Source organism: Debaryomyces hansenii (genome assembly GCF_000006445.2).
Source record: "Debaryomyces hansenii CBS767 chromosome E complete sequence".
Taxonomy (NCBI): Eukaryota; Fungi; Ascomycota; class Pichiomycetes; order Serinales; family Debaryomycetaceae; genus Debaryomyces; species Debaryomyces hansenii.
This window is the reverse complement of record NC_006047.2, coordinates 1,853,222-1,876,923: the sequence shown is the minus strand read 5'-3', so window position 1 is coordinate 1,876,923 and position 23,702 is coordinate 1,853,222. Positions and strand designations below refer to the sequence as shown.

At 34.7% G+C, this 23,702-nt stretch overlaps 12 protein-coding genes and 1 non-coding gene across 13 annotated transcripts; 8 read left to right on the top strand and 5 right to left on the bottom strand. All coding sequences in view use genetic code 12, as the record gives it.

Annotated features, from left to right (window-relative positions):
* Positions 1 to 371: 371 nt before the first annotated feature.
* On the top strand, positions 372 to 1,604 carry DEHA2E22748g (DEHA2E22748p; the record flags this gene model as incomplete). The annotated part of the gene is made up of 1 exon (XM_460289.1): positions 372 to 1,604. The coding sequence occupies one exon, from the start codon at positions 372 to 374 to the stop codon at positions 1,602 to 1,604; it is 1,233 nt and encodes a 410-aa protein (XP_460289.1).
* A 242-nt stretch (positions 1,605 to 1,846) lies between these two features.
* Positions 1,847 to 3,277, top strand: DEHA2E22726g (DEHA2E22726p; the record flags this gene model as incomplete). Its single annotated transcript, XM_460288.1, has 1 exon — positions 1,847 to 3,277. One exon carries the CDS (start codon positions 1,847 to 1,849, stop codon positions 3,275 to 3,277), a length of 1,431 nt encoding a protein of 476 aa, XP_460288.2.
* A 188-nt stretch (positions 3,278 to 3,465) lies between these two features.
* DEHA2E22704g (DEHA2E22704p) lies at positions 3,466 to 4,452 on the top strand (the record flags this gene model as incomplete). Its single annotated transcript, XM_460287.1, has 1 exon — positions 3,466 to 4,452. One exon carries the CDS (start codon positions 3,466 to 3,468, stop codon positions 4,450 to 4,452), a length of 987 nt encoding a protein of 328 aa, XP_460287.2.
* A 150-nt stretch (positions 4,453 to 4,602) lies between these two features.
* Positions 4,603 to 4,674, top strand: DEHA2E22682r. The gene has a single exon. It is a non-coding gene; the product is annotated as a tRNA-Glu (tRNA).
* An 810-nt stretch (positions 4,675 to 5,484) lies between these two features.
* Positions 5,485 to 5,730, top strand: DEHA2E22660g (DEHA2E22660p; the record flags this gene model as incomplete). Its single annotated transcript, XM_460286.1, has 1 exon — positions 5,485 to 5,730. The coding sequence occupies one exon, from the start codon at positions 5,485 to 5,487 to the stop codon at positions 5,728 to 5,730; it is 246 nt and encodes an 81-aa protein (XP_460286.1).
* Positions 5,731 to 5,763: 33 nt separating this feature from the next.
* Positions 5,764 to 6,963, bottom strand: DEHA2E22638g (DEHA2E22638p; the record flags this gene model as incomplete). Its single annotated transcript, XM_460285.1, has 1 exon — positions 5,764 to 6,963. The coding sequence occupies one exon, from the start codon at positions 6,961 to 6,963 to the stop codon at positions 5,764 to 5,766; it is 1,200 nt and encodes a 399-aa protein (XP_460285.2).
* Positions 6,964 to 8,451: 1,488 nt separating this feature from the next.
* On the top strand, positions 8,452 to 9,189 carry DEHA2E22616g (DEHA2E22616p; the record flags this gene model as incomplete). Its single annotated transcript, XM_460283.1, has 1 exon — positions 8,452 to 9,189. The coding sequence occupies one exon, from the start codon at positions 8,452 to 8,454 to the stop codon at positions 9,187 to 9,189; it is 738 nt and encodes a 245-aa protein (XP_460283.1).
* Positions 9,190 to 9,365: 176 nt separating this feature from the next.
* On the top strand, positions 9,366 to 11,915 carry DEHA2E22594g (DEHA2E22594p; the record flags this gene model as incomplete). The annotated part of the gene is made up of 1 exon (XM_002770483.1): positions 9,366 to 11,915. The coding sequence occupies one exon, from the start codon at positions 9,366 to 9,368 to the stop codon at positions 11,913 to 11,915; it is 2,550 nt and encodes an 849-aa protein (XP_002770529.1).
* Positions 11,916 to 11,972: 57 nt separating this feature from the next.
* DEHA2E22572g (DEHA2E22572p) lies at positions 11,973 to 19,274 on the bottom strand (the record flags this gene model as incomplete). The annotated part of the gene is made up of 2 exons (XM_460282.1): positions 11,973 to 19,093; positions 19,232 to 19,274. The coding sequence occupies 2 exons, from the start codon at positions 19,272 to 19,274 to the stop codon at positions 11,973 to 11,975; spliced, it is 7,164 nt and encodes a 2,387-aa protein (XP_460282.2).
* Positions 19,275 to 19,452: 178 nt separating this feature from the next.
* DEHA2E22550g (DEHA2E22550p) lies at positions 19,453 to 19,761 on the bottom strand (the record flags this gene model as incomplete). The annotated part of the gene is made up of 1 exon (XM_460281.1): positions 19,453 to 19,761. One exon carries the CDS (start codon positions 19,759 to 19,761, stop codon positions 19,453 to 19,455), a length of 309 nt encoding a protein of 102 aa, XP_460281.1.
* A 181-nt stretch (positions 19,762 to 19,942) lies between these two features.
* On the top strand, positions 19,943 to 21,517 carry DEHA2E22528g (DEHA2E22528p; the record flags this gene model as incomplete). The annotated part of the gene is made up of 1 exon (XM_460280.1): positions 19,943 to 21,517. The coding sequence occupies one exon, from the start codon at positions 19,943 to 19,945 to the stop codon at positions 21,515 to 21,517; it is 1,575 nt and encodes a 524-aa protein (XP_460280.2).
* Positions 21,518 to 21,544: 27 nt separating this feature from the next.
* DEHA2E22506g (DEHA2E22506p) lies at positions 21,545 to 22,279 on the bottom strand (the record flags this gene model as incomplete). The annotated part of the gene is made up of 1 exon (XM_002770482.1): positions 21,545 to 22,279. One exon carries the CDS (start codon positions 22,277 to 22,279, stop codon positions 21,545 to 21,547), a length of 735 nt encoding a protein of 244 aa, XP_002770528.1.
* A 234-nt stretch (positions 22,280 to 22,513) lies between these two features.
* DEHA2E22484g (DEHA2E22484p) lies at positions 22,514 to 22,937 on the bottom strand (the record flags this gene model as incomplete). Its single annotated transcript, XM_460278.1, has 2 exons — positions 22,514 to 22,812; positions 22,907 to 22,937. The coding sequence occupies 2 exons, from the start codon at positions 22,935 to 22,937 to the stop codon at positions 22,514 to 22,516; spliced, it is 330 nt and encodes a 109-aa protein (XP_460278.1).
* Positions 22,938 to 23,702: the final 765 nt, after the last annotated feature.

The window sequence follows — 23,702 nt, the reverse complement described above, 5'->3', positions numbered from 1 at the left end:
GAGACAATCGGAATGAACCACCGATTACGTCTGGGGTACAGCAAATAAACAGAATTCTCCAACTCGATTTTCTGTTCAAATGCCTTACAAGATTCAAAGTAGACGTCTTATAGAAGCCCCCAGATATCACCCTTGATCCGTATGACCATTTTATCGATGTCTATTTAACGTGGACAAATAGCAAAACGGATAATTGGTATTTCTCAACAATCAGGAACTGGAGTATTTACCCGCCCCGCCCTTCTTTTTTGTAGCGTTTCACTTCTCCGGGTTAGTAATATAAATACGCCAAGTTCCCACAGTATTATATGGTGTATTAATTTAGCAAACTTATATTAGTGTAAGGTAATTTATTATATAGCAAATTTAAGATGGGATTCAATAAGATTAAGGTTGACCAACCAATTGTTGAAATGGATGGTGATGAAATGACCAGAATCATCTGGAAATTTATCAAAGATAAGTTGATCTTCCCATACTTGGACGTAGATTTGAAATACTACGATTTAGGTATTGAATACAGAAATCAGACTGACGACAAGGTTACCACCGATGCTGCTGAAGCAATTTTGAAGTACCAAGTCGGAGTCAAATGTGCAACCATTACCCCAGACGAAGCCAGAGTCGAAGAATTCAAGTTGAAGAAGATGTGGTTATCTCCAAACGGTACATTGAGAAATATCTTGGGTGGAACTGTTTTCAGAGAACCAATTGTCATTGATAACATCCCAAGAATCGTTCCACAATGGGAAAGCCCAATTATCATTGGTAGACATGCATTCGGTGATCAATACAAGGCCACCGATGTTGTTATTCCAAAGGCCGGTCAATTAGAATTAGTTTTCAAGCCAGCTGATGGCTCAGCAACCGAAGTTTATCCAGTGTACAACTATGACGCGCCAGGTGTTGCGTTAGCCATGTACAACACTGAGAAGTCAATCACTGATTTCGCCGAATCATCCTTCAAAATGGCCTTGGATAGAAAATTAATATTGTTCTCCTCTACCAAGAACACCATCTTGAAGAAGTACGATGGTAGATTCAAAGACATCTTCGAAGATTTATACGAAAAGAAATATAAGAAGCAATTCGAAGAAGCCGGTATCTGGTATGAACATAGATTAATTGACGATATGGTCGCCCAAATGTTGAAATCCAAGGGCGGTTATATCATTGCCATGAAGAACTACGATGGTGATGTGCAATCAGATATTGTTGCGCAAGGTTTTGGTTCATTAGGTTTAATGACCTCTGTCTTGATGACCCCAGATGGAAAGGCGTTCGAAGCTGAAGCCGCTCATGGTACAGTTACCAGACACTATAGGCAGCATCAACAAGGTAAGGAGACCTCCACTAACTCTATCGCTTCTATCTTTGCATGGACCAGAGGTATAATTCAAAGAGGTAAGTTAGATAACAATGCTGATGTCGTTAAATTCGGTGAAAGCTTGGAAAAAGCTACTATCGATACCGTTGCTTTAGACAACGTCATGACTAAGGATTTAGCTTTAGCTCAAGGTAAGACTGAAAGATCATCGTATGTCACTACCGAAGAATTCATCGATGCTGTTGCAAAGAGATTAAACAAGAACTTAGGAGCTTAATTGTTTTATTTATTTTGTATTATATAAGGTACGACCGAATACATGTTCCTTTATATATTACTTGGAAGTATAGCCATGTAAATGTTCAATACTTCAATTTGTAGCCTATTTCGAGCTTTATGCTGAAGAATAACTTGGTCGTGTCTGATTGTAAAAAAATTCATTAGCTCAAAGTGAAAAAAGATAGAAGCTATACAGACGATAGCTTTCGTTATATAAGCAATCAAGCATATTTATTAATAATGAATGTAGGATCAATCTTGAATGATGAGCCTTCTCCATCAAAAAAGACAACGAATGATGATTCTGGCGATTCAGTAAGGCCAGATATGTCGACTTACCAGAGACATTCACTAGTTAATTTACTAAATGACCCAGCCCCAAATAATGAACTTAAGACAAAGGAAACGAAAAAGGATTGGTCTGAAGATGAACATTCAAATTTCAGAGTGCCTGTTACTGAACCAAATCAGCAATTGTCCCCAGTTTTGAGACGTAGTTCAATTGCGGATATAACGAATGAGAAAGATGTTGATATTTCAAGCAGTACGGAACACCCCATAGAGCAAGACAAATCAGAAAAAGATGAAGATGAATTGACCAGAATAAGCAAACTAAAATCTACAAACAAACCAAGACGATATACAGAACCTCCAATATGGGCCCAAGAATGGATACCAACATCGTACCAAGGCACTGCCAACGGGACGCCTGTTGTAAATGCACAAGAATCGAGCTTATCGTCTAAGCGGGTGTTCGATAGAAGCCTGACAGTCAATGTTGACTTGGAATGTTCAATAACAGGCGTGATTCCTCCTCCATCAGTTACTAGAACTATAGCAGAATGGATTTATGCAAACTTTACCGAAATCCCTGATGACCAAAGAAAATATGTGGAATTAGAATTAAAGTTTGGAACGATAATTGATAAAAGAGCAGGCCATAGAATTGATATTAATGTATCCACTGAATGTATCTTCACTGACAATTCTAATACCTATTTTGATATGGGAGTTCATGAAGTTGGTTGGAATGATATGTGCAAATTTTTGGACGATTTGGAAAAATCTTACCAAGATGAATTGAGAAGATCACCCCAGGCAAATAGCAATAGTCCAAAGAGGAAATTTAATATATTGGAAAGTGACATAACTGACAATTTTTATCAGATTACCAGTAGAAATGAACAACCGAAATCAATTCGTATATCGAAGGACAACTTATTGGACCCTCCTCGTTACACAGCTATAAATAAACAAAGACTTTCTAGTTTATTTATTCACAATCCTTCTTCAATGTATGATTTAAGATTATCATTGTCATACGAAAACCCTATTGCTGACAATAATATCGATGGCATTATAAAAAAAAACCAGCCTACGTTGACCAGAATTAAGAAGCGTAATTCTTGGACTCACAGACCTACTGTAACCAGGTTTGATATGACAAGAGTATTACTGCCACGAGAACTGAAAAACAAGAGTGGTAAAAAAATCGTGGAACAAGATCAGTCGTTTGAGGTTGAATTAGAAGTTGATACGTTGGAATTATTTAACGGATTTGATAAATTTAAAAGCGGAGCAGATTCGATTAGATTTGAAGAATTAGTGGAAATATTTGTAAATAATGCTAGATGTTTAAATAATAGAGTCACAAAGCTAGCTAACAAGTAACCTTCAACAACAGTTTGACCTTCTAACATTTCATTAGCATTTAGTTTGTATCATATGTATTAAATAGAAAAAAATGTAATAATACCAACAGCCACGTGATATATTGTTGATATTGGATTTTTGATACGGTTTCAACTTTGAAAAATGGAAGTTTCTATTATAGATCAATTGAACAATTTACCTTAAGGATGCTAGTGTATATGCTATTGTTTGTGGCGGTCATAATTATATGTATCTACACGATTATAATTTTCTTTTCTCATCAACCAAGAGAGCCTACATTGAGTGAATTAACTTACACGACAAACGATCCAACGAATGAACATTACAAACTACCAGATAGGATCAATTCCCGTACGTCTGAATACAGAGATGATGCAATCCAATTGAGTGTAGTCATACCATGCTTTAACGAAACGCAGAGATTAGGTAAAATGCTTGATGAGTGTATCGAACACTTGAATACTAATTATCCATCCAAATACGAAATAATTATAGTGGATGATGGCTCGCTGGACAAAAGTGATGAGTTTGCGCTTAAAAAAGCAGATGAGTTCCATTTAAAGCCGCATGTCATGAGGGTTGTTAAATTATCGAAGAACAGAGGTAAAGGTGGTGCAGTGACGCACGGATTATTGCACTCGAGAGGTAAGTACAGCCTATTTGCTGATGCTGATGGAGCCACGAAGTTCAGCGATGTCGACAAGCTAGTTGCATATTTGAGTTCAGTAGACAGCAAGAAGCCAGCAATTGCAATAGGGTCTCGTGCCCATATGGTAGATACCGATGCGGTTGTCAAAAGATCATTTATTCGTAATTTCTTGATGTACGGATTACATACGTTGGTATACATCTTTGGAATTAGAAATATCCAGGACACTCAGTGTGGTTTTAAAATGTTCAATTTCCAATCGGTAAGCCTGATATTCCCCCATATGCATACAGAAAGATGGATTTTCGATGTCGAAGTATTACTCTTAGGCGAATTGCAGAAGATGTCCATGAAGGAAATTCCTGTCAATTGGCAAGAAGTAGACGGCTCAAAAATTGACATTGCAAAGGATTCCATAGGGATGGCTATAGACCTAGTGGTCACTAGGTTGGCATATCTTTTAGGGATATATAAACTTGACGAATGTGGAAAATTAAACTCAAATAATAAGAAGTTCGATTGATTAGTATAGAGGCTTTATAGCCGTATAGATTATATATATATGTTGATGTAATTGGATTCCGACTGATAATTTTGTAGTGAAACTTCTGAATTTAGTCTTGAAAATATAAGCTGCTATATCCTACCGCACTAGAGAAGTCAATATAAAATATCCGATATAGTGTAACGGCTAGCACGGTTCGCTTTCACCGAGCAAACCCGGGTTCGACTCCCGGTATCGGAATATATTTTTAATTTTTTCTCTTGCAGCTTTATTAGGCGCAAGCTGCATAATGCCGTAATATATTATCTTCGTAACAAACTATGCTTGCTTGCGGCGCACTCATATACGACTGCCAAATATGGCCGTTTTTTTTTGTTGTACTTAGTAACAAATGCAAACCGGTATTGGCAAATATTACAAACAAATATTGAATTCACGTCAAGGTCTTCGATTTTGTCTCGATCGTTCGATCTCGATAGGCCGAGTTGCAGGGCCGAAGTTCGTAACTATTTACGTGGCAGCGAATAAAAACTAGTAAACAAAAACAACTTCACATTCTAATATTTACTATTTATTACTAGGCTTTATTATACGCTCAATTAATACTAGGTTTCACTAACTTTGTTATTACGTAGTAAAGCAACTCAAATACGGAGCTTCTGGTGGACTGAAAAAGTGGCGTGCAATAAGTTGACAAAATTAGTCTGACGATGGATTTTCAATGCGGTGTGTGTGATTGGGTCTGCGATATCTTTAGCATTGAAAGTGAAGTGAAATGCAAGAGAAGCACTCAACTATGTAATTACTCGGAGTATCGGCACCACGTGTGGCTGATAAATATAGATTGAACTTCTTGTGTTATTACTAGGGTGACAAACTACTTCATAGGGAATATAAATACACAGATGTAGACATTTGCACGTGATCCATTGTCTATTTCGGGCTAAGAATACACAGTTGTCTGAACCCTTCAGTCTTGTTCACATATAAATAGTGTAGTATCCTCAAGAATTGACTATCCGAAACTTAATAGCATCAGTAAATCTTACCATGGCACCATCACCCTCTTCAGATCCTTTGTTGTTAAAGGAGCACGAGTACTATAATACCGGGAACTTGCAATCAGTCCTTCCCTTTTTGCAAAGTAACGACGACTACAGTAGCTCATCGGGGAGCAATATAATACTAGGAATGATTGCATTTGTGATTGTAGGATTATTGATAAATAAGCGGAAATCGTGGGTGCTAAACGCAGTTGATACATGCTACGGCCAGATATGGAAAGGTTCGTGTTGATTATACTATGCTGAACAGATAACGAAAAATCGATTAGACACCGGTCAATTTCATCAACTCTATGTCCCAAATGTTCCAGTCATACCAAAAGATAGGGGGAATGATTGTGAATAAATGCCAGATTGCATGAGCGTCAAGAAGTCTCAGCCATGGAGAAAAGTCTAATAATTCGAACGACATGCCTATTAGGAGCCATAAGTTCAACAATACAGGTAGGATTGGGATAAATTTTGTTTCCGATAATGACAAGTAGTTGAGCTTCGATAAGAGCTTTGTTTCAAAGGGTAACAACTGCATGGAGTTATTGTACATGCGAAAATCCTTGCTGTATATACTTCTGACCCGCATAGCATGTGCGATCCATAAAACCATCGCCATGACACCGAAGAAAAGGTTGAAGTAGGTGTTATATTGATAATCCCACTTATTATGCAATTTAATACAATGGAATACAAAAATAACTGCTAATGACAATTGAAGGACCAATCTTTGTTTTCTTTTAGTGGAAGTGAACAACCTGAAGAAACGGACACTTATAGCATTGAAGTTCAAAAGCATGATCATGGCTGCTCCAAAGTAGTCTAATGTTTCCGTGAGCGAAGTATCTCTCATGTGGAACAAAGTGCTAAATGCCCACCCTGCTAGCGACCCAACTATTAAGTATATATATTGCTTATACATAATAAATGCATCGTTTCCACTCTTGTAATTCTTATTGTATTGAGTTAAAATCTTGGTGAGACTGTTGAAGTTGGTATAGTAGTTCCCGATTGAAAACAAAGTCAGCATAACTTCCGTCATCCCCAAAATACGCGTGAATGGCCATTTCCCATAGAACTGAACCATAGGTAATCCTGACAACTCACGTTGGTTAGTCACGAACTGTTGACATTTATAGTCACAATCCAGCATACAATCCCACTGGAACACTGTTCTCGTTATCCACGACAATCTGTAGTTACCTTTAAAATCCTTTAAAAGATATTGCGGTAATTCTTCTCGTTCATTTATACTATTAACGTCCCTCTTATGAGGTGGTTTCATCGGCTGTGCAACTGGCTCTATATCTTCTTCCGCTTGCTGTTGTTGAGCTTCTATATGCTCAAGTATAGCAGCGTGGTTACAATCCATTAATTTCTCGCATTGCAAAAGACAATCTTGAAACCCCGGAAGTCGATCACCCTCTGACGCCGCTATAGGCACTGCTAGCAACAATAAATAATGGAGTTTCATTGGGATATATTATTCTTGTTCTTTTCTGTACTAAAGTTTTCAACATTATTAGTTAAGTATCAAATCAAGTATATACAGTACTAGAAATTAGTGTACGGACCATATCTTGAACCTGCAACAATCAAGGATTAGGGGGGGGGGATATATTTGGTCTGCACAACTTCAGAGAACCAATGACTTGTATATTAGTCTATAATATGATAAATGATTACAGATACCGGGAAAAACAATTTAATCTAATATAGCTTGGTGGGAACTGACTCCCCAGATATATAGAATAAATATTTTACTTTCTGACGTAGGGCCTATTAGGGAGCCTAATATATTAACATAGTACAACTCTATCACCTGTTTTTGTCAGGATATGCTGAACGTTTATTATTACCGCATAAATCCTTGAAATACAATACCAAATAATAACCACGAGTGACTCTCTGGTGGAGTACGAGCAAAGGTTTTTCTCGCAGAAGAATCCTTTTGGCGATATCGGACTACGATAGCAGATCGTTAATGGCCATGTTTGGGGCCATCGTTGCTCTATACTTTACTTCCATTGCTCTGCATCTTTCTATTCGTGGCCTGGTTCCTGGTTCCTGGTTTCCTCTTTCATATTTCGAAGTGCCCAATCCAGTATTCGTATACTCCTCATTACACTTTTTTCTGCATACTCTACATATCTACATTGGAACTATAAAGGACTATAGATTAGTCACGTTCTTGAATGTTCTTCGCTCGGAACCAATTTGAACCTAGTCTACTAAATGTACCAAGTGTACCAAACATGACTTGTTCTTCTTCTCTCACTATATCCGCAATTGCTACGAACGCTCGATTCGGTGATTAAGTTGATTCTTTTGTATTATTCAAGTTCCTGTATTAACATGCTTGTTTGCTAATTATATTATTCATCAAATCCGTTTGTTCCTTAGAATAGGGTTATTGCTATCTATTGTTGTACACGTGAGAATAGATAGAGATATTTTGTAGTTGTCTCCGTATCTCTCTGATATACGTGATCTAATTATTCGAATATGACCTGCTAAACTATACAGTGTGTATATATTGTCACATTAACTAATGCCCTATCACGTATTCTGACACTCATGTTAACAGTCTCGTATTATTGGTGCATTTACTCTGCATTCCATAAAGAACGGTAATTCGAAGAAAACAGTTAAGCCGCACTAAGTGCCATTTTAAGAAAGCCGCACGGTCCGCATAATTTTTTTTAAAATTTTTTTTTTTTCAGAGGGGAGCTATATACTATATAAACATAGAAAATCTTTTATTTTGCCATTGAAATTTTTTTTTGAGTAGGTTATTAGTTAGGTGGCATAGATAAGTTGCATTTCAATTCTTGCTTTGTTAGGTTAGACCATTGACTAGAAGATTTGGTATACACAGCTCCTAATATTTCAATCAACTAACTCAATTTGCACTTAATACCGAATATATATCGTTTGCTTATAAGAATTTTTAAGAATTTATATGACAATTCGTAAGTCACAACGTACCCGTACATTAACAGAAAAGGTTAAACCTATTAGGCAGACGACTAACAGTTTAGAACACCCAGCAAAAAAGAGGAAATTGAATGTTGAAGAAGATGCAGATAAGATTGACCCAGTAGAGAAGTTACTTAGCTTGACTAACTTGAACAATGATATCTTGAATGTGGATGAACCATCACCGGTGAACTACATGAATATTGCGAGCAATAATTCTACCGAGCAGATTTCGTTGAATTTCACTAAGATTTTGAACGATAACTTAAGGGCATACTATTCTAGATTGAACAAAAACCCCTTAGAAGTATACAATGACAACTCGACATTTGGTTTATTGAATAAGCAGCCAACCGCCGAAGTTGATCAAGAAACTGTTCCAAAACACTTAGATGTTCCCTTTTTTAAGAAGGTTAACTTTAATTCTAACTCTAAGTCATATACCTTTGACGAGTACTTGGCATATGATGATTTGACTGACACCGACGAGTCGGATGAAGACAAATCTCCTATCACCCCTATTTCATTGCCCCCACCATTGAATGGCAAGATGAGTTTTCACTACAGACACAACGACAACTTGAATTTGTCGTTGAACCAGCATCCTGAGAGTGAGCCTCAAGATATTTGTAAGATATTAAATAAAAATTGTTTAATATCTGGTAAAGCTAGTGAAATGGTTGGCACTGGTAATTTTATGATAAATGATTTTTTTCTATAAATGATTCCCTGTATAGTATGGTATACTTTCGTTCTTTAATTAATTATTTATTGTGTATTTTATATATTTCATCTTGTATAGTTAAAATTAACATTTGCTGTCTAATCTCACTCGTATTCAAAATGCGAGTCTAATTTAAAAGTTGATAGTTGTCTCTAACTCTTTTTTCAGTAACCATGAGTTTAGTTGGATATATCTACATCTATTTGCTAGGTGGTATAACTTTTATACCTCTCGTTATATTTCTGTTTATTTATTTTCACCCTGTAATAGATGATGCCAGCAATGGAATCAATGAAGGGGGAGAGAAAGTGAACGTTGGAGAGATAGAGGAAAAGGAATCATCGGGATTGAAAACGTACAGATCGGGATGGATCACTGTGACACAGGATTACATTGAGTCAATTGATGATATTTCTTCCAATACCCAATCGATAAGTGAATCAACCGAAAATAAATCAGCCTATTCTTCGTTGTACAAGTTGGTTAGGAATTCTGATTCGGATTCATCTACCACAGTTGAAACTTCGAACCAGCCTATCGAGACCAAAAGTGATACCACAGTTAAGAAATCACAAAAGAAACACAGATTCTACGCGGTGCTTAAACATGGCAATTTATTCTTGTACAAGAACGAGAGCTTAAAGGATGTGAAGCATGTAATTGTCTTGTCTAATCAAATAATTTCTGTTTGGCCTCGGGATATACTGGATGCTCAACTATTCATTAAAACTACAGCTATCTGTATTATCAAGAGTGACTGGTCAAGAAAAAGAAGGTTGTCAGAAGAATTTGAGAATGAAATAATTACTACAAACGATATTTTGACGATGAACTTGAAACCACCATCGGGATCTATATTTATATACTGTGATACTAATATTGAAAAGGAAGATTGGTATTTTAGCTTGATCAAAGCAACCAAAACAGAATCGGAATCTAAGAATTTAAATCCACTGGTACATGCGAAGACTTTACATTTCGAAACGGATGATATGATTAATTTAATCCAGACTTTATACAGTTCGGAAGGTCAATGGCATACGAAATGGTTGAATGCAATGATAGGTAGGTTGTTTTTGTCTTTGCAGAAGACAGAGTTTTTGAAGGAATTTTTGAAGAACCGTTTGAACAAAAAATTAAACAAAATAAAAAAGCCCGGATTTTTGGACACTTTTAAACTTGTTAAGCTAGACGCCGGGACTGCTGCTCCATTTATAACATGGCCCAGCTTGCAAGAAATCAACCCTAATGGTGATCTTGTTGTCAAGTTATTTTTTCATTATCACGGAAAGTTATCATTTCAAATATCGACAAAGGTAAATATTAATCTTGGTTCACGATTCAAACCTAGGGAAGTTGATTTATTGCTATCAATTACAATTGAAAAGTTAGAAGGGCCAATGCTAGTAAAGTTTAAACCACCGCCTTCTGAAAGAATTTGGTATTCCTTCGAAAGTGAGCCTTTAATCAATTTAAAAATTGAGCCAATAATAAGCTCAAGACAACTCACATATAATATTATCACTAATTCAATTGAAAAGAAATTGAAAGAAGCTATTAAGGATACTCTCGTTTTACCACATTGGGATGATTTTGTATTTTACAATACTACGAATGAAATTTATAGAGGCGGAATATGGGATAAAGATAGCAGACCAAAAGAACGAGCGGAGACAGAAGAATCACTGGACATTGAAGAATCACAACAACAATTGGAAGAAGATGCTGAGTCTATAACTGACGGAAGTTATTTGCCAAGACAAAACACATCAAGCAATTTAACAACTAAAACAGGGGACGTTGTACCACCCGTAAAAGTTAATACTGTAACCCCAAAATTAAGAATTTCAAATACTCTAAGTGATATTTCCAAAAAAATGAAAAAGCCAAAATCAAATACTACTCTTAGTGTGAATGAAGACAATTACTATTCCGATGGTTCGTTCGTTGAATCTTCCAAAACCAATGACCGTGATTTATCCGATCCGAATAATAATAAAAAGTCCACTATCAATACATTGAAGAAAATTGGAAAATGGTATTTTAAAGATGAAAAATCGATTCCAGAAAACGATAATTATACAAAACCAGAAATGATACTGAGTCGGAGAACGGTTAAGAAACCTGGTTCAGATAGCTCGAAACTGCATCAGGATATGGATTTGCCATCGTATGAAATGTTTAATAAAGGCTTGAATTGTGATGCTAATTCTGCAAAGGATTCTTATAATCAAGCTAGTGCTGCGGGTAGGTCAAGAACCAATTCCAAATTAAGTTTAGGTAGCACAGAAAAGCCGTTAAATTTAGACAATGATTCAGAAACAGCTTTTAATGAACCTCTTGAAAATGAACCTATTGGTTTAAATATCGATGTTGATGATAGTAACAGTATAAATTTAAAAGGAGGTTCAAAAATCGCTTTATCATCGAGCTTTTCTCCTACTAATGCAAGTATTATTTCAGAAGATCTTACTGAAAAGCATTCTGTGCCCCATCAGAGACACAGAAAAGCTCCTCCCGAACCTGCCCCGAAGACACCTCCCCAATTGCCCCCTAGGGAAATCGATGGAGTTGCGAATGATTCTTCAAGGTCATTAAACACTTCGAAAGACAAGAAGGTGAATGTGTTGCAAGAAGAACAAGAAGTGAAAGACGGACAACTTCTAAATGAAAATGAAAGTAACGAGGTTAATGATAATGATATAGATGATTTAAGTATTTAGGAATTTAGGTTTTTCGATATTTTGGTATATATATATATATATATTTAGAGATAATAATTACGTATATGCTGCCCAGCCTCCATACATTTGACATAGCTTTTCCACTGCCGATGCCTCTTGTATGAGTATATCTACCTGGCCATGAATATTCATCGGCAAACCTTCATTCTCATCTACTAATCCTCTAATCTTTCTTCTAACTTTCCTCAAATGATCTTGAGGGTTTTGCTGTGTTTTCCAATCTAATAATGGGTCATATATAAGAGTTTCCAAGATATTCATCAAAGAAGCTTCATTTTCTCTTAATATAGACCCAGTCACTTCGCAAGTAATTCTAAAAGACCCTTCAATGCCACTAATACCCATAGCATCCACCATATTTTGAGTAAGTCTAAAAGGCACGATTTCAGGAGTAGGCAATGTTTTGCCTTTTTCGAATAAACAGTCAAAATCAATATGAAGAACTGAACCTGTTCTCTTGAAAAATAGTATGTTTTCGCAATGCCTATCTCCAAGACCTATTATGTATCCGACTATTGACATAACAGCAGATGATCTGGTGAATGAAGTTCTCGCTAAGTACCATGTTCTAGGGTCAGAAAATTGATTGATAAACCAATTATGTAAAACCGGTGGCGTAGCCTTACATATACTTTCGAATAACTCAATGAGGTTACTTAGAGCACTCTGGTCTGACGAAGTTTTACTTTTAACCATTTTCTGGGCCTCATCAAGTTTCATGAAAAGCTTTCTATCATTGGAGAGCTGCCCCATTCTTTTTCGCTGATCATTTATAATACCTTTCATTGTTGCAACATCTTGTACAAACTCGATTACTCCCATGTTTTCTGCTAGAGGGACAACTGAATAGTTTGCAATACTTAGATTCCGCTTTCTAGCTTCGGTACTAGCTGACAATAATCTATTTATCATGGTTGTAAATTCAACAACTTTGGCATCTTTTCTTGTATCATCTTTCTTCACCATAAGAAGATATGTTAATCCATTTGATCCTCTTATGAAAACTTGCCGAGGCATCTGTAAGGAATGAAATATGTTTACCATATCATCAAAGCCCTCAAATGTAACACTAGAAGACTTAGGGAATGCACTGGCGAAATTCTTAGTATGCTTAACTGATGGCAACCTAATTTCAAGGTTTGATCTCACAGGTATGACTAACGAATTATAACTTTCATTTAAATTATTAATCCCAAAGTCATTCTTTATTGACATTCTTCGAATAGTCTTTTTCAGTATTTTAAAACCAGCAAGCTTGATAAGACTGCCAAACAACTCTCTTGCACTTTGCACATTAGATGCCAATGACGTATCTGAAGATTGCAACTTTTTGAGGATCCCGGAAACACGTTGTTTTCTGGTGGAATCATTTGAATTTAAATGAGATAAGACATACCACAAACTGTGTTTAGGATAGGCTTGAACAAGTTTAAAAATTATTTGAAAAAGAAGCTGGGCTGATGGATTATGCTTGTGTCCAATTCTAGATAAAATCTGAGTTATTGATGTATACCAGACATAAACTGGAATAACATCAATATAGGAACTAATATCTAGAATAATCTGATTCATTATACGTTCAGATTCTTTAGACTTCTTCTGTTGTTGTGCAAAATCAAGCCAAACTGTAATGAACTTAGGTAAAGCTTCAAATATGAATGTTGGACCTAACGCTAATGCCTTCAAGAAAAATCGAATAATTTGCTGCTCACAGAACCCACTTATGTCCGATTGGGATTCTTTGATTTTATTATAATACTTCCCTAAATCATAAAATGGCTTTTCCCAAGTACTCTCTAGTTTATAGGCTTTCACATATTCCGAAATGATAGTGGCTGATGAACTATGGTTTGACTCATCCAACCACTCTGCATATTGAAGTTGCACACTAGCCTTCTGCTGCTTGCTTTTGAATTGGTCATCGGAAATGATTTTGGCAAGGGATTTGATAGCTTCTGTTTGTCTTCCCTGGGCCCACAATAATTCAGCATATTCAATATTGGCACCTTTATCATTTAACGCCATAGCATTCATTATACTTCTAGTTGAAATATCAAGCCTTTCATTTTTCCTTGCAACCTTTGAACAAAAAAGTAATATATCAGATATTTTGTTTTTGTCCTGGATAATCATATAGGCTACTCTATGCATTGCTAATATTTTCCATTGAGAATCAAAGCTCTGATCGATGTTTTTGATTCTTTCCTTCAAAATAATTTCATTTTCTCTTCTGAGAGACTCGTTAAGGAGTGAATAATTGGAAACTATCAAAGATAAATCAAACATAATATGTAATTGAGCCATTAAAACTGAGTTTCTCGAGAATGAAGAAGACATAGAGGAGACCAAGGAGGTACCAATTGTGCGATAGATACTTTCCATGTATTGATTGAAGTCTTCATTTTTGGATTCATATAAGAATTTTAAACCTTTGGCAAATTGGTAATTTGTTAAAGTTTCAACATCTTGTGGTTTACCAATAGAATCTGTGATATAAGTCCACTTGTCGATTTGATTCTTATCACCGGACACAACAGCGGCCTGAAGGCCAACCATAGACCAGTCGAGTGGTATACTACTTAAATTATCAAGATCAATCTTTGCTGCCAAGGTAGAAAGAACTTCATCGTATAAGGCATGATCGCTTAATGACTTTAATAGCTTCGTATTATTTTTGATTTTATTTTCTTCATTACCAGTTTCACTCAAAACTTGGAAAGATTCTTGGGCAAGAGCCCAATTTTCATTATACTGAAATGTGGTAAGTTTTTCAGTCAAGTTATTTGTTGAAAACTTTTTCAATATACCGGCAAGAGCATCAAAATCATTGATATTAGAGTACATGCTTTGTAACGTGCTGACAATATTTAGATTATCAATTAAATAAGATTCATCAACTCTTCCATCCCTATAGCATTTTTCTAAATATAATATAGTTCTCTCGTACGAATCACATTCAGCCGATTTGATAGCAATTAAATCCATTGGTATGCTTTCTAAAAATATGCCAACAAAAGCGATGTTCTTTTTAAGCCTGATAGTTTCTGCTTTCAGTAATTGAGAGTCATTTAGATACTGAGTTGCAGCAGACACCCATTCATTGCAGTAATCCAAAACTTCAAAAATCGATTGATAACATAATTTTAGCTGTTCGACTCTATCAGGGGGTAACGAGGTGGAATCTATATGTAAAATATGTAAAAACTCTGCCTTGATATCTGATGCCACAGATTCATCACCATTAATTATGTGACTCAAAGCAACATATTTTAATATATATTGGCATATTGAAATGTCTTGGTTTCTTGCTAGCATTGAACATGTTTGAAAAATCACATATTTTGTTTCATTTGGTGTTTCAAGGACACTCTTAAGAGGCCGTTTAAGTAAATTAGAAGTAAACTCAATAAGCCATTTTTCGTGGTTTGATCCAACTTTATAATACGGAAATTGAAGTCGCTCAAATCGTGATATCGGCGACACATATTTTGATGATAAGAGTGGAGTTAACGTAGATTTTGCGACATCACTGAAGTTTTTCCAAGTTTCAGCTAATAAATCTTGACTAGTTGGATTAAGTACACTGCTATCTAGTCTCAAAACCTCCAAGAACTTCTGCATTGAATAAGCAGAGAATAATTGTTTAATTGGATCGTTTGAGGCCCAGAATAGCTTTATAACTCTATTTTCCATAAAGTGTCGTAAAAAATCAGCATTTTCCTTATAATCATGAAAATCATGTATAATTATAACTTGATCTTTGATTGTTTTCAAATTAAATTTGTTTGAATCTAACGCCCCGATGATTGCAAGTGACTTTGCACAGCTTGTGGATATCTCATTATTACCATTCTTGAATTTAGAAGCTGTATCTAACAAAGTTCGCATAAGCTCAGATATGTAATCTTCGAGCAATGGGTCTTTGAAGTCTTCGTTCTGACATCTTTCCTGATATTTTGTTGTATAATTGATGAGATCATCTAACGCTTGTTGAACAACATACTTATTGCTTGTTTTCAACCTTCTGGTAAATTCTGGAAAATAACTGATTTTCGACTTTGGTTTCATCAAGTTTCGAAAGCTTGCATCAAGCTTATAATACTTGTCCAAGTTCTCAATAAATGGAACTGAAAAATAGTATAGCGAATATTTGTTGTATTTATCTCTCAACTCTAGAAATAATTTTTTCAAAATATCAACAGCTATTAATTTAGATCTGTGTTCTAGTTTGTTAAATTTTTGAAATATTAAGGAAATGATGATATCGAATAGTGATATTAAATGATTAGTTTGTAAATTCTGTACAAGAACGTTCCAACATCTAATTGCAGGCAATTCAAAATCAGGGTTTTCCAACGTTGCCTGTAAGCAGGTAGATATTTGACCCAAAGCTGATGCAGCAGCAGCTGTATTATTACTAATAAGAAATTCAATTGCCCGTAAAGAACTAACCTTTTCAAGATAGGGTTTTGTGCCTTTTATATGATGTACGTTTTCAGAAAATCTCTGTACCAATTCTAAAACATGATCACCCAAAAGATTTTCTATATAATCAAAATCCTTTGGAATTGTCTTCTTATTACTTCCGTTCTTTAACAAATTAATTTTTGAAACATATCTCAAGGCATTTAAAATTTTTCCTTCATTTTGAAAATTTCCTTTCTCTTCAATTTGGATTTGAAGTAATATGAACCATGTTATCTCTCCAACGCTAGAAATTAAATCAGTCATTGATAGCGTTTTATATTCAGGGCTAACATTACTCAAAACATTGATGATATAGGATTCGTTGATTGTATCATCTTTACATAAATATGTTGCCATGATTCTTGGTAAATGCCTAGTAATCAATTTCCATTTTGACATTCCTGAAGCTTCAGCTATCTCATGGATAAAATCATGCTTATAATATTCTAAGAATCTCGGAGTGGTGTATTCTTTTGTTCTATTCAAGAAGTATTTCTTTGAAACGCCTAACAACTCTGTGATCTTTTGTAACATTCGTGGTTGCTTTACAATTCGTTCAGCAATACTTGGTAAGAAGGGCGAAAGAAGCTTGTAAGGGGTAAGACACTTAGCAGCTGCAACATTTAGAAACTCACTGTAAACCAAATTTACATGTTGTTCATTTGCTTCTCCAAAGAGGTCAATTAATTTAATAAATAAGACACATAGCCATTCACCTTCAGATATAATAGCCAATTCACCTAAAGCTTTAATTGTTGATTCAGCAAGATATATCTTTCTGCTATCGTTATCAAATTTTATTTGAGAGATCTCTCGAAACATGGAACGAAAGCTAGTTTCAAGAACTTCATCTTTAGGTGATATCAAGTAGAGGGGTAATATCCTAGTAGCAAGTATTCTTACGTCCCTGTTGAGACTCTGGCTCAAGCATCTCATGACAAACCTAAAAATTACGTCCTCATTATAGTTATATTTTGTTGGAGGCTTAAATGAAACGAAAAGCTTGAAAATAGTTAATAACATATTAGAGCACAATAAAGGGTCATTTTGAATAACCTTAATTTTATCACCTAACAAGAAATCACAGATAATGTTCTTATAATAGACTTGCATATCTTGCTGATCGGTAACATATTTTCTAAGAGATGATACAGTCTCATAATATGTTTTATTCATTGGACAATTACCACATCTTGTGCATTCTTCAACTTTAAAATGGTAGTCACCACTGACGATGCATGGAAAATGACCTAACGAAGTTATTAGTGTATATAATGCAGACCTATTATCGAATATCCTGGTATCCCGATTAGGGTCTCGAAGATCCTTATCAATAAGTAGTTTGATATGATTAATCCAAGAGCCAAAATTAAACTGATCATTATTATCATTATCGTAAATCATAGATTTTGGTATGACTATGAAATCTAGTAGGTTGCATATTATTTTATTTTCATGGCTCAATTTATAAGAGTACTCATTCAATTCTAGTTTTAATGAATCTAGTTCGAAATCGTTGAACGGAGTAATGACGAACTTGTTACTTCGGTAAAAATTAATTATTTTTAAATTGTTGGTGGTAATACCATATTGATAATTAATTAGATGCAATGATTTGATGATTATTTCAGGAAAATTCGTATGCTTGTTGGAAATTGATATTATGAACGAATTTAATTGAAAGGAGTTGATGAACGATTCCAAACAGTCTTTTTCCCGACATAATTGAAACACCCTTATTAAACTATAGCTTATTGATCTGTTTAATGCGACTAATTGTAAATTGTACGTGTTTGAAGTGTTGTCATCGAATGACTTTATATGGTCAATAATCCAATTAATAACCAATGAAATTTGAGACCAATTAACAGATTCATTTATCACCAAATTGTTTGTTAAGTTTAATACCAATACAGACTTTAGGTTGTCTAACAACCTTAGATTCGAGTCCGATTCATTCACAACAATTAATTTTAAATCAATCAGGCTGAGGATGAACCATAATTTTCTAGCGTACGATTCAAATTTTAATTCCATACTATTTATATTGAGTAGTAGTTTAACAGATAAATCATAGTCATTTAAAATGGAGAACAAGTGAATAGTTCTTGCAAGATCTTTCGAATATGTCGAATTGAAATTCAATAATGAATTCGCTATGCTTAGTGAGTTGAATAGTTTATTCAAATCATCATCAAATATTTTCAATAATTTTAGTTTGATCTGATTCTTGTACCTGAAATTATGCAAATTTGTTGTAACCAAATTTATGATATCTATAATGTAACTCTTGACAATATTTGTTATCTCATTGCTATCATTGAATGCAACTATGTGTTTTAACCCAAAGAAAATGGCCCATTCATATAATAATTGGGGGTCGTTTTGGAATTTGTTACTGGTATCAAGACTAAATATTTGTGCATCTTCTTCACTTGTTATTTCTACATTTAGCAAGTGCTTTCTTTTAGTTAGAACCAACTCAATAGTACTTATTAACCTCTTAAGTAACCCTATGTTTTCATTAAAATTCACATCGTCTTTCTGCTGTAACACCTGTAACTTAGAACTGGTGAATCCATAAAGATATAATATTAACTTTTTAAAGTCGGTATTGTCGTCATGGGTTATATTTCTGTAAATATCATCTAAGAATAAAGTTAGCTCTGGCAGACTGATCTTTTGATAGGCTGAAACAGACATGTAATGGCGTAAGAATTCATTAATATAATAAAAACTTAAACTTCTATACGCGCAAATAATGTTTTACGATTTTATATTCGATATAAAAAATACAAGAATTTATTAGAAAAGGTATAAATACATACAACGATATATAAGAAAATGCAGATAATTTTGACAATTGGTCATAATTTAAAAAGTTAATGCCAGAAACTCCTATTGGTTACTATCTATATGCGACAGTAGAGAATTCAAACCACTTTAGTCACCAGTAAATTTCGAGCAAAGTGCTATTAATTAGACGTATAGCGTACTTCAATAAATCGGAGCTAAGTGGGAACCTAGCCGGTTCTTTATTGGCTCTAGCCTATTGGCCGTAGTTAATTGGCCTTTTGAAAAGTAAAATATGAGGTTCTGGGGCATGTGTTTCATAATGCGCCCACCCCAACGATTGAGTGATACCCAAACCCCTCCATTCTTCTTCTTGTAATATTCTTAAGGTTCCAGTTTCAGGGTTGAAGTAATCTTGTGGTATCGCTTTCAACATATTTTTGGGTAACATAACATGTCTATATTCATGGGTATCATCGCTGTATCTCGGGCTATAATGAATCATATCCTGAAATTCAAGGATTCTAGCTCTTTCGCTATCTGTTAAGTATCTAGGCTTGCTCATGTTTGAATATTCAATTGTACTAATTGTTGTCCTTTTTAGCCGACTTTCTTGATAACATTTACTTAAACGAAAAATTAGCGTTCTAACTGAAAAATCAACGCGTCCCGAACTTACATAATCAATGAACCAAATTGTTAACTGATGGTTATTAAGACCTTATCATTGATAATGCAACAAAACTATGAATACCGTATATTATGGAGTAAAGACGAATAACTATGAAGAAGATGCATTGATAAATCTATTAAAAAATGGGGTCAGTCTATTGGTAATACCGTGGAATGACTTTAAGAAGCATACAAATGAGTTGATATTATTGAACTCGATTGTAGTCTTGTCTAGTGAAATTAAAGACTTTTGGGAGAATATAACTTTCCAGATGAGACAAGTACGATGTAAATACTATTGTTTTCTAGTACCGGAGGAATTCTATCATTTAGCACACGATCAAGTTCGATTGCAACTCACTGAATTAGTCGCTAATTTACCAGCAAGTGCTCACATCTCCTTGATTGTACCATTAACGGGAAATTTTATGCATTGGGAATTCTGGAATAACATTAAGATCGAAAATGTACATGTCATGCTATATTTATCGCAAGAAGTTGATGAAGGTATACTCACCAGATGGAGCACCGAACCTATTAGTTCAATTATGCTTCCTGCTGCAAAATTTGTACACGAGTATGAATTGCCCGTTTTGCCTGATTATTTGCAAGCTATGCTAAGAAAGTTTATTTCCCAGAAACCACCTGCTATTATAATTGCGTCGGATAAGGATCAAACCACGTATATTAAGGGTATAAAATGGTTGATTTCGAAAATAAAAATTGACCCAGCATCTGATATTTTGATAGATCCTTTACAACCATTGAAGGATAACTTGTCTTTGGGAATCTATGAAGTCTTTGAAACAGATACTGTTAAGTATGAACAGTATGAGAAGGCAATTTTTAGGGCGTTAAAAGATATAGATCTGCCTTGTGTAAAAATTCTCGTAATCGGACCTGGTAGGGGACCATTAATAGATATACTTTTGAAAGTTATCAAGGAATTGAGATGTGAGTTTCGTATAGATGCTGTTGAAAAAAATCCCAATTGCTACGTGGTATTACAAGAAAGGAACCGTATAGAATGGAAGGAGAAGATTAATTTGGTGAACGAAGACGTTAGAACCTGGAAACATACCAATTATAATTTAGTAATATCAGAATTGCTTGGATCTTTTGGGTGTAACGAAGTATGCCCCGAAATTTTACAAGACTTTACAAATGAAGATACAATAATGATACCGCAAAGTTATGAAAACTATCTACAACCAATATATTCGCCTCTTCTTTCAAGCCTTAAAAATGAACAATTAGAAAGGCCTTATTTGATTAAACTAAATTCGTTTTATATTATGAGTGGTATACAACCTATTTGGAAATTCAGCCATCCAACAAGAGCTAATAATTCTAGATATAGAGCCATTAATTTTCATGTTCCACATAAAGGTAAGGTTAATGCTCTACAAGGGTTTTTCATAGCTAATTTATATGGCTCCACACAAATTGGAATCCATCCTCAGCTTGCAGAAGGCTTTTGTCATTCCTGGTATCCATTCTTATTTCCTATACTGGAACTTGTTTGCAATGGTGATTCGATATTAAGCTTTCAAATTGAAAGAATCTGTAACAACAAGGTATGGTACGAATGGTCCGTTAATAATAAAGTATATGATAAGCACGGTTTATATTATTCCATAGGTTTATAATGAGTGAGTCACTATATTTCATGTCAGTTAGTACGTTATGAATTCACTTGGAGTTTTAGTATTGTCTCTTTGTGAAAGATGACTATAATCCTTAGAACCATCGATGGAGTCTTTATCTCTTGAATGTCTATGTGAACTCTTCAGTTTTGACCTCCCTGATCTCGATTCTCTGTGACTTGAATGTCTATGCTTTGAAACTTTATCATTATCGCTTTTATGCCTAAATGTATGTCTATTCGGTGACCTATCTCTAGATCGGTGCCTGTCTTTAGAACTATGTCTACCTGAATCTTTAACTGACTGGTACTTCTTTAACTGTTCATTCTTTATTCTTATTAGAGGGTCATTCTGGATATTCTTGTCACCATTATTTGAGGAGCTTATGGCTTCTTCAAATCTGCTAGTTTCTTTAGTGTCAATATATTTATTTCCGCTAAGCATATTCTCAACCTTTCGCTTACCTAGCAAGAACTCATCATCCATGTCATTGAATTCACTATTTGATTTATTGCCAGACTTGGAATCATCATACATCCAGTTAAGATTATTTAGCTCCCTTTTTACTTTTATAGGAACGTTATTGGCATCACCATATTGTAATTTGATTAATTCTTGTTTTTCCTTTTCTTTTTTTAATTCTTCACTTTTTGCCTTTATCTTTAAATGTTCACCTAACGCCTCTTGTTCTTGTTCCCAGAGCTTTTTCTGGTTTTTCATTAAACCAGGATGCCATGACTTCTTTAAATTTAAATCACCCGGCATGTTGAATGTTTAATGGTCTAATTAAAAAAAATTGTGATGCTTTTGTGAAGGGCCCTTTAAAATCTTAAAATACAAATTGCGAGAATTTGTGCTTACAATAAATATCAAACTATGAAGGCTTCATTCAGCTATCTAATCGACTAAATGCAATATACACTATACATACACAGATGCCGATAGGAACCTAATATTTACTATATAATAATAAATGTTCACAATAATAGCATGATCAAGTTAGAAACCATGAATCTTGATATTCTTCTTTGGTAATTGTAATTGAGAAATCAAAAATTCACTCACTTTAACTCTTTGATCACCTTGTAATTGAATAACTTCACCTAACTCTTCATCTTTAACGATGTTACCGTTACAGGCAAAATCCTTCTTTAAAACCTTCAAAATCTTCTTCAAGTCATATTCTTGTGGTAAACCTTGAACAGTAGTTAAAGTTTTACGCCCATTACGTTGTTGGATACGGATATGGATGTAATTTGTTGGTTGAGCTTCAGAATCACCAGTATCGGCGAATGGATCTATATTTAGTTAGTATATGTGTCTCAGTGTTTTGCATAACAATATCTCTCTTTCTTTGTGTCATATTTTGATATCATCACAAATAATACATACCAAAGGCGTTTAAGTTTTGGATAGTTGACATAAATAGGAAAAATCCGAGTTTTTCAGTAGTATATCTGTCTATTTGTCAAAATAACTAAGAAAAGAAAGCAATTAATTTAACAGAAAAAATTACTGAGTACTTTTACTTGGGGTCTTTGTGACACTTTAGATTGGATGACGGTTACCCGCTTTTGACTCAGTGTTACACTCCCCTACACTTCCCTAAAGAGGTTTTCAAAGATAGCATATAGAGTGTTTAAATATATTAACAGTATCGATGATTTGCAATATACCATACCATATTGAACTTACGAGGTGTTGTACAGTTTAACATGAACTATGGAAATTGTAGACTTGAAATTTTATATAGACTGTATGCATATCGCGATAAGAATACAAATCGCCCCCAGAATACTATCGGCACTAAATTACATCATCCTGTAATCAAGCACAGCACAGAGCTAATAAATAGACTTGGGAATACCTTCTACAAAAACGACATAGGCTTTTTTTCATGTTTTGCAGTTGTGTCGCACTTAGGATTACATACTGAACTGGAATGAGCGAATGGCTAGCCAGCAATTACAAATTACTGATTAGCACTGACAAATCAGTTCGAACGTATATACGTAACTATAATACGGACCGAAGTCGAGAGCTTAACAGATCTTATGCATTATACTAAAGACCAATGTTTATTTGTTGGTTGAAAGAGCATAAGAAGATTATCACTATCACATGCATGTGATTGATAAATAATGCAACCAACAAAGTTATATACGCGAGAATAAAGCGTTAAGGAAGT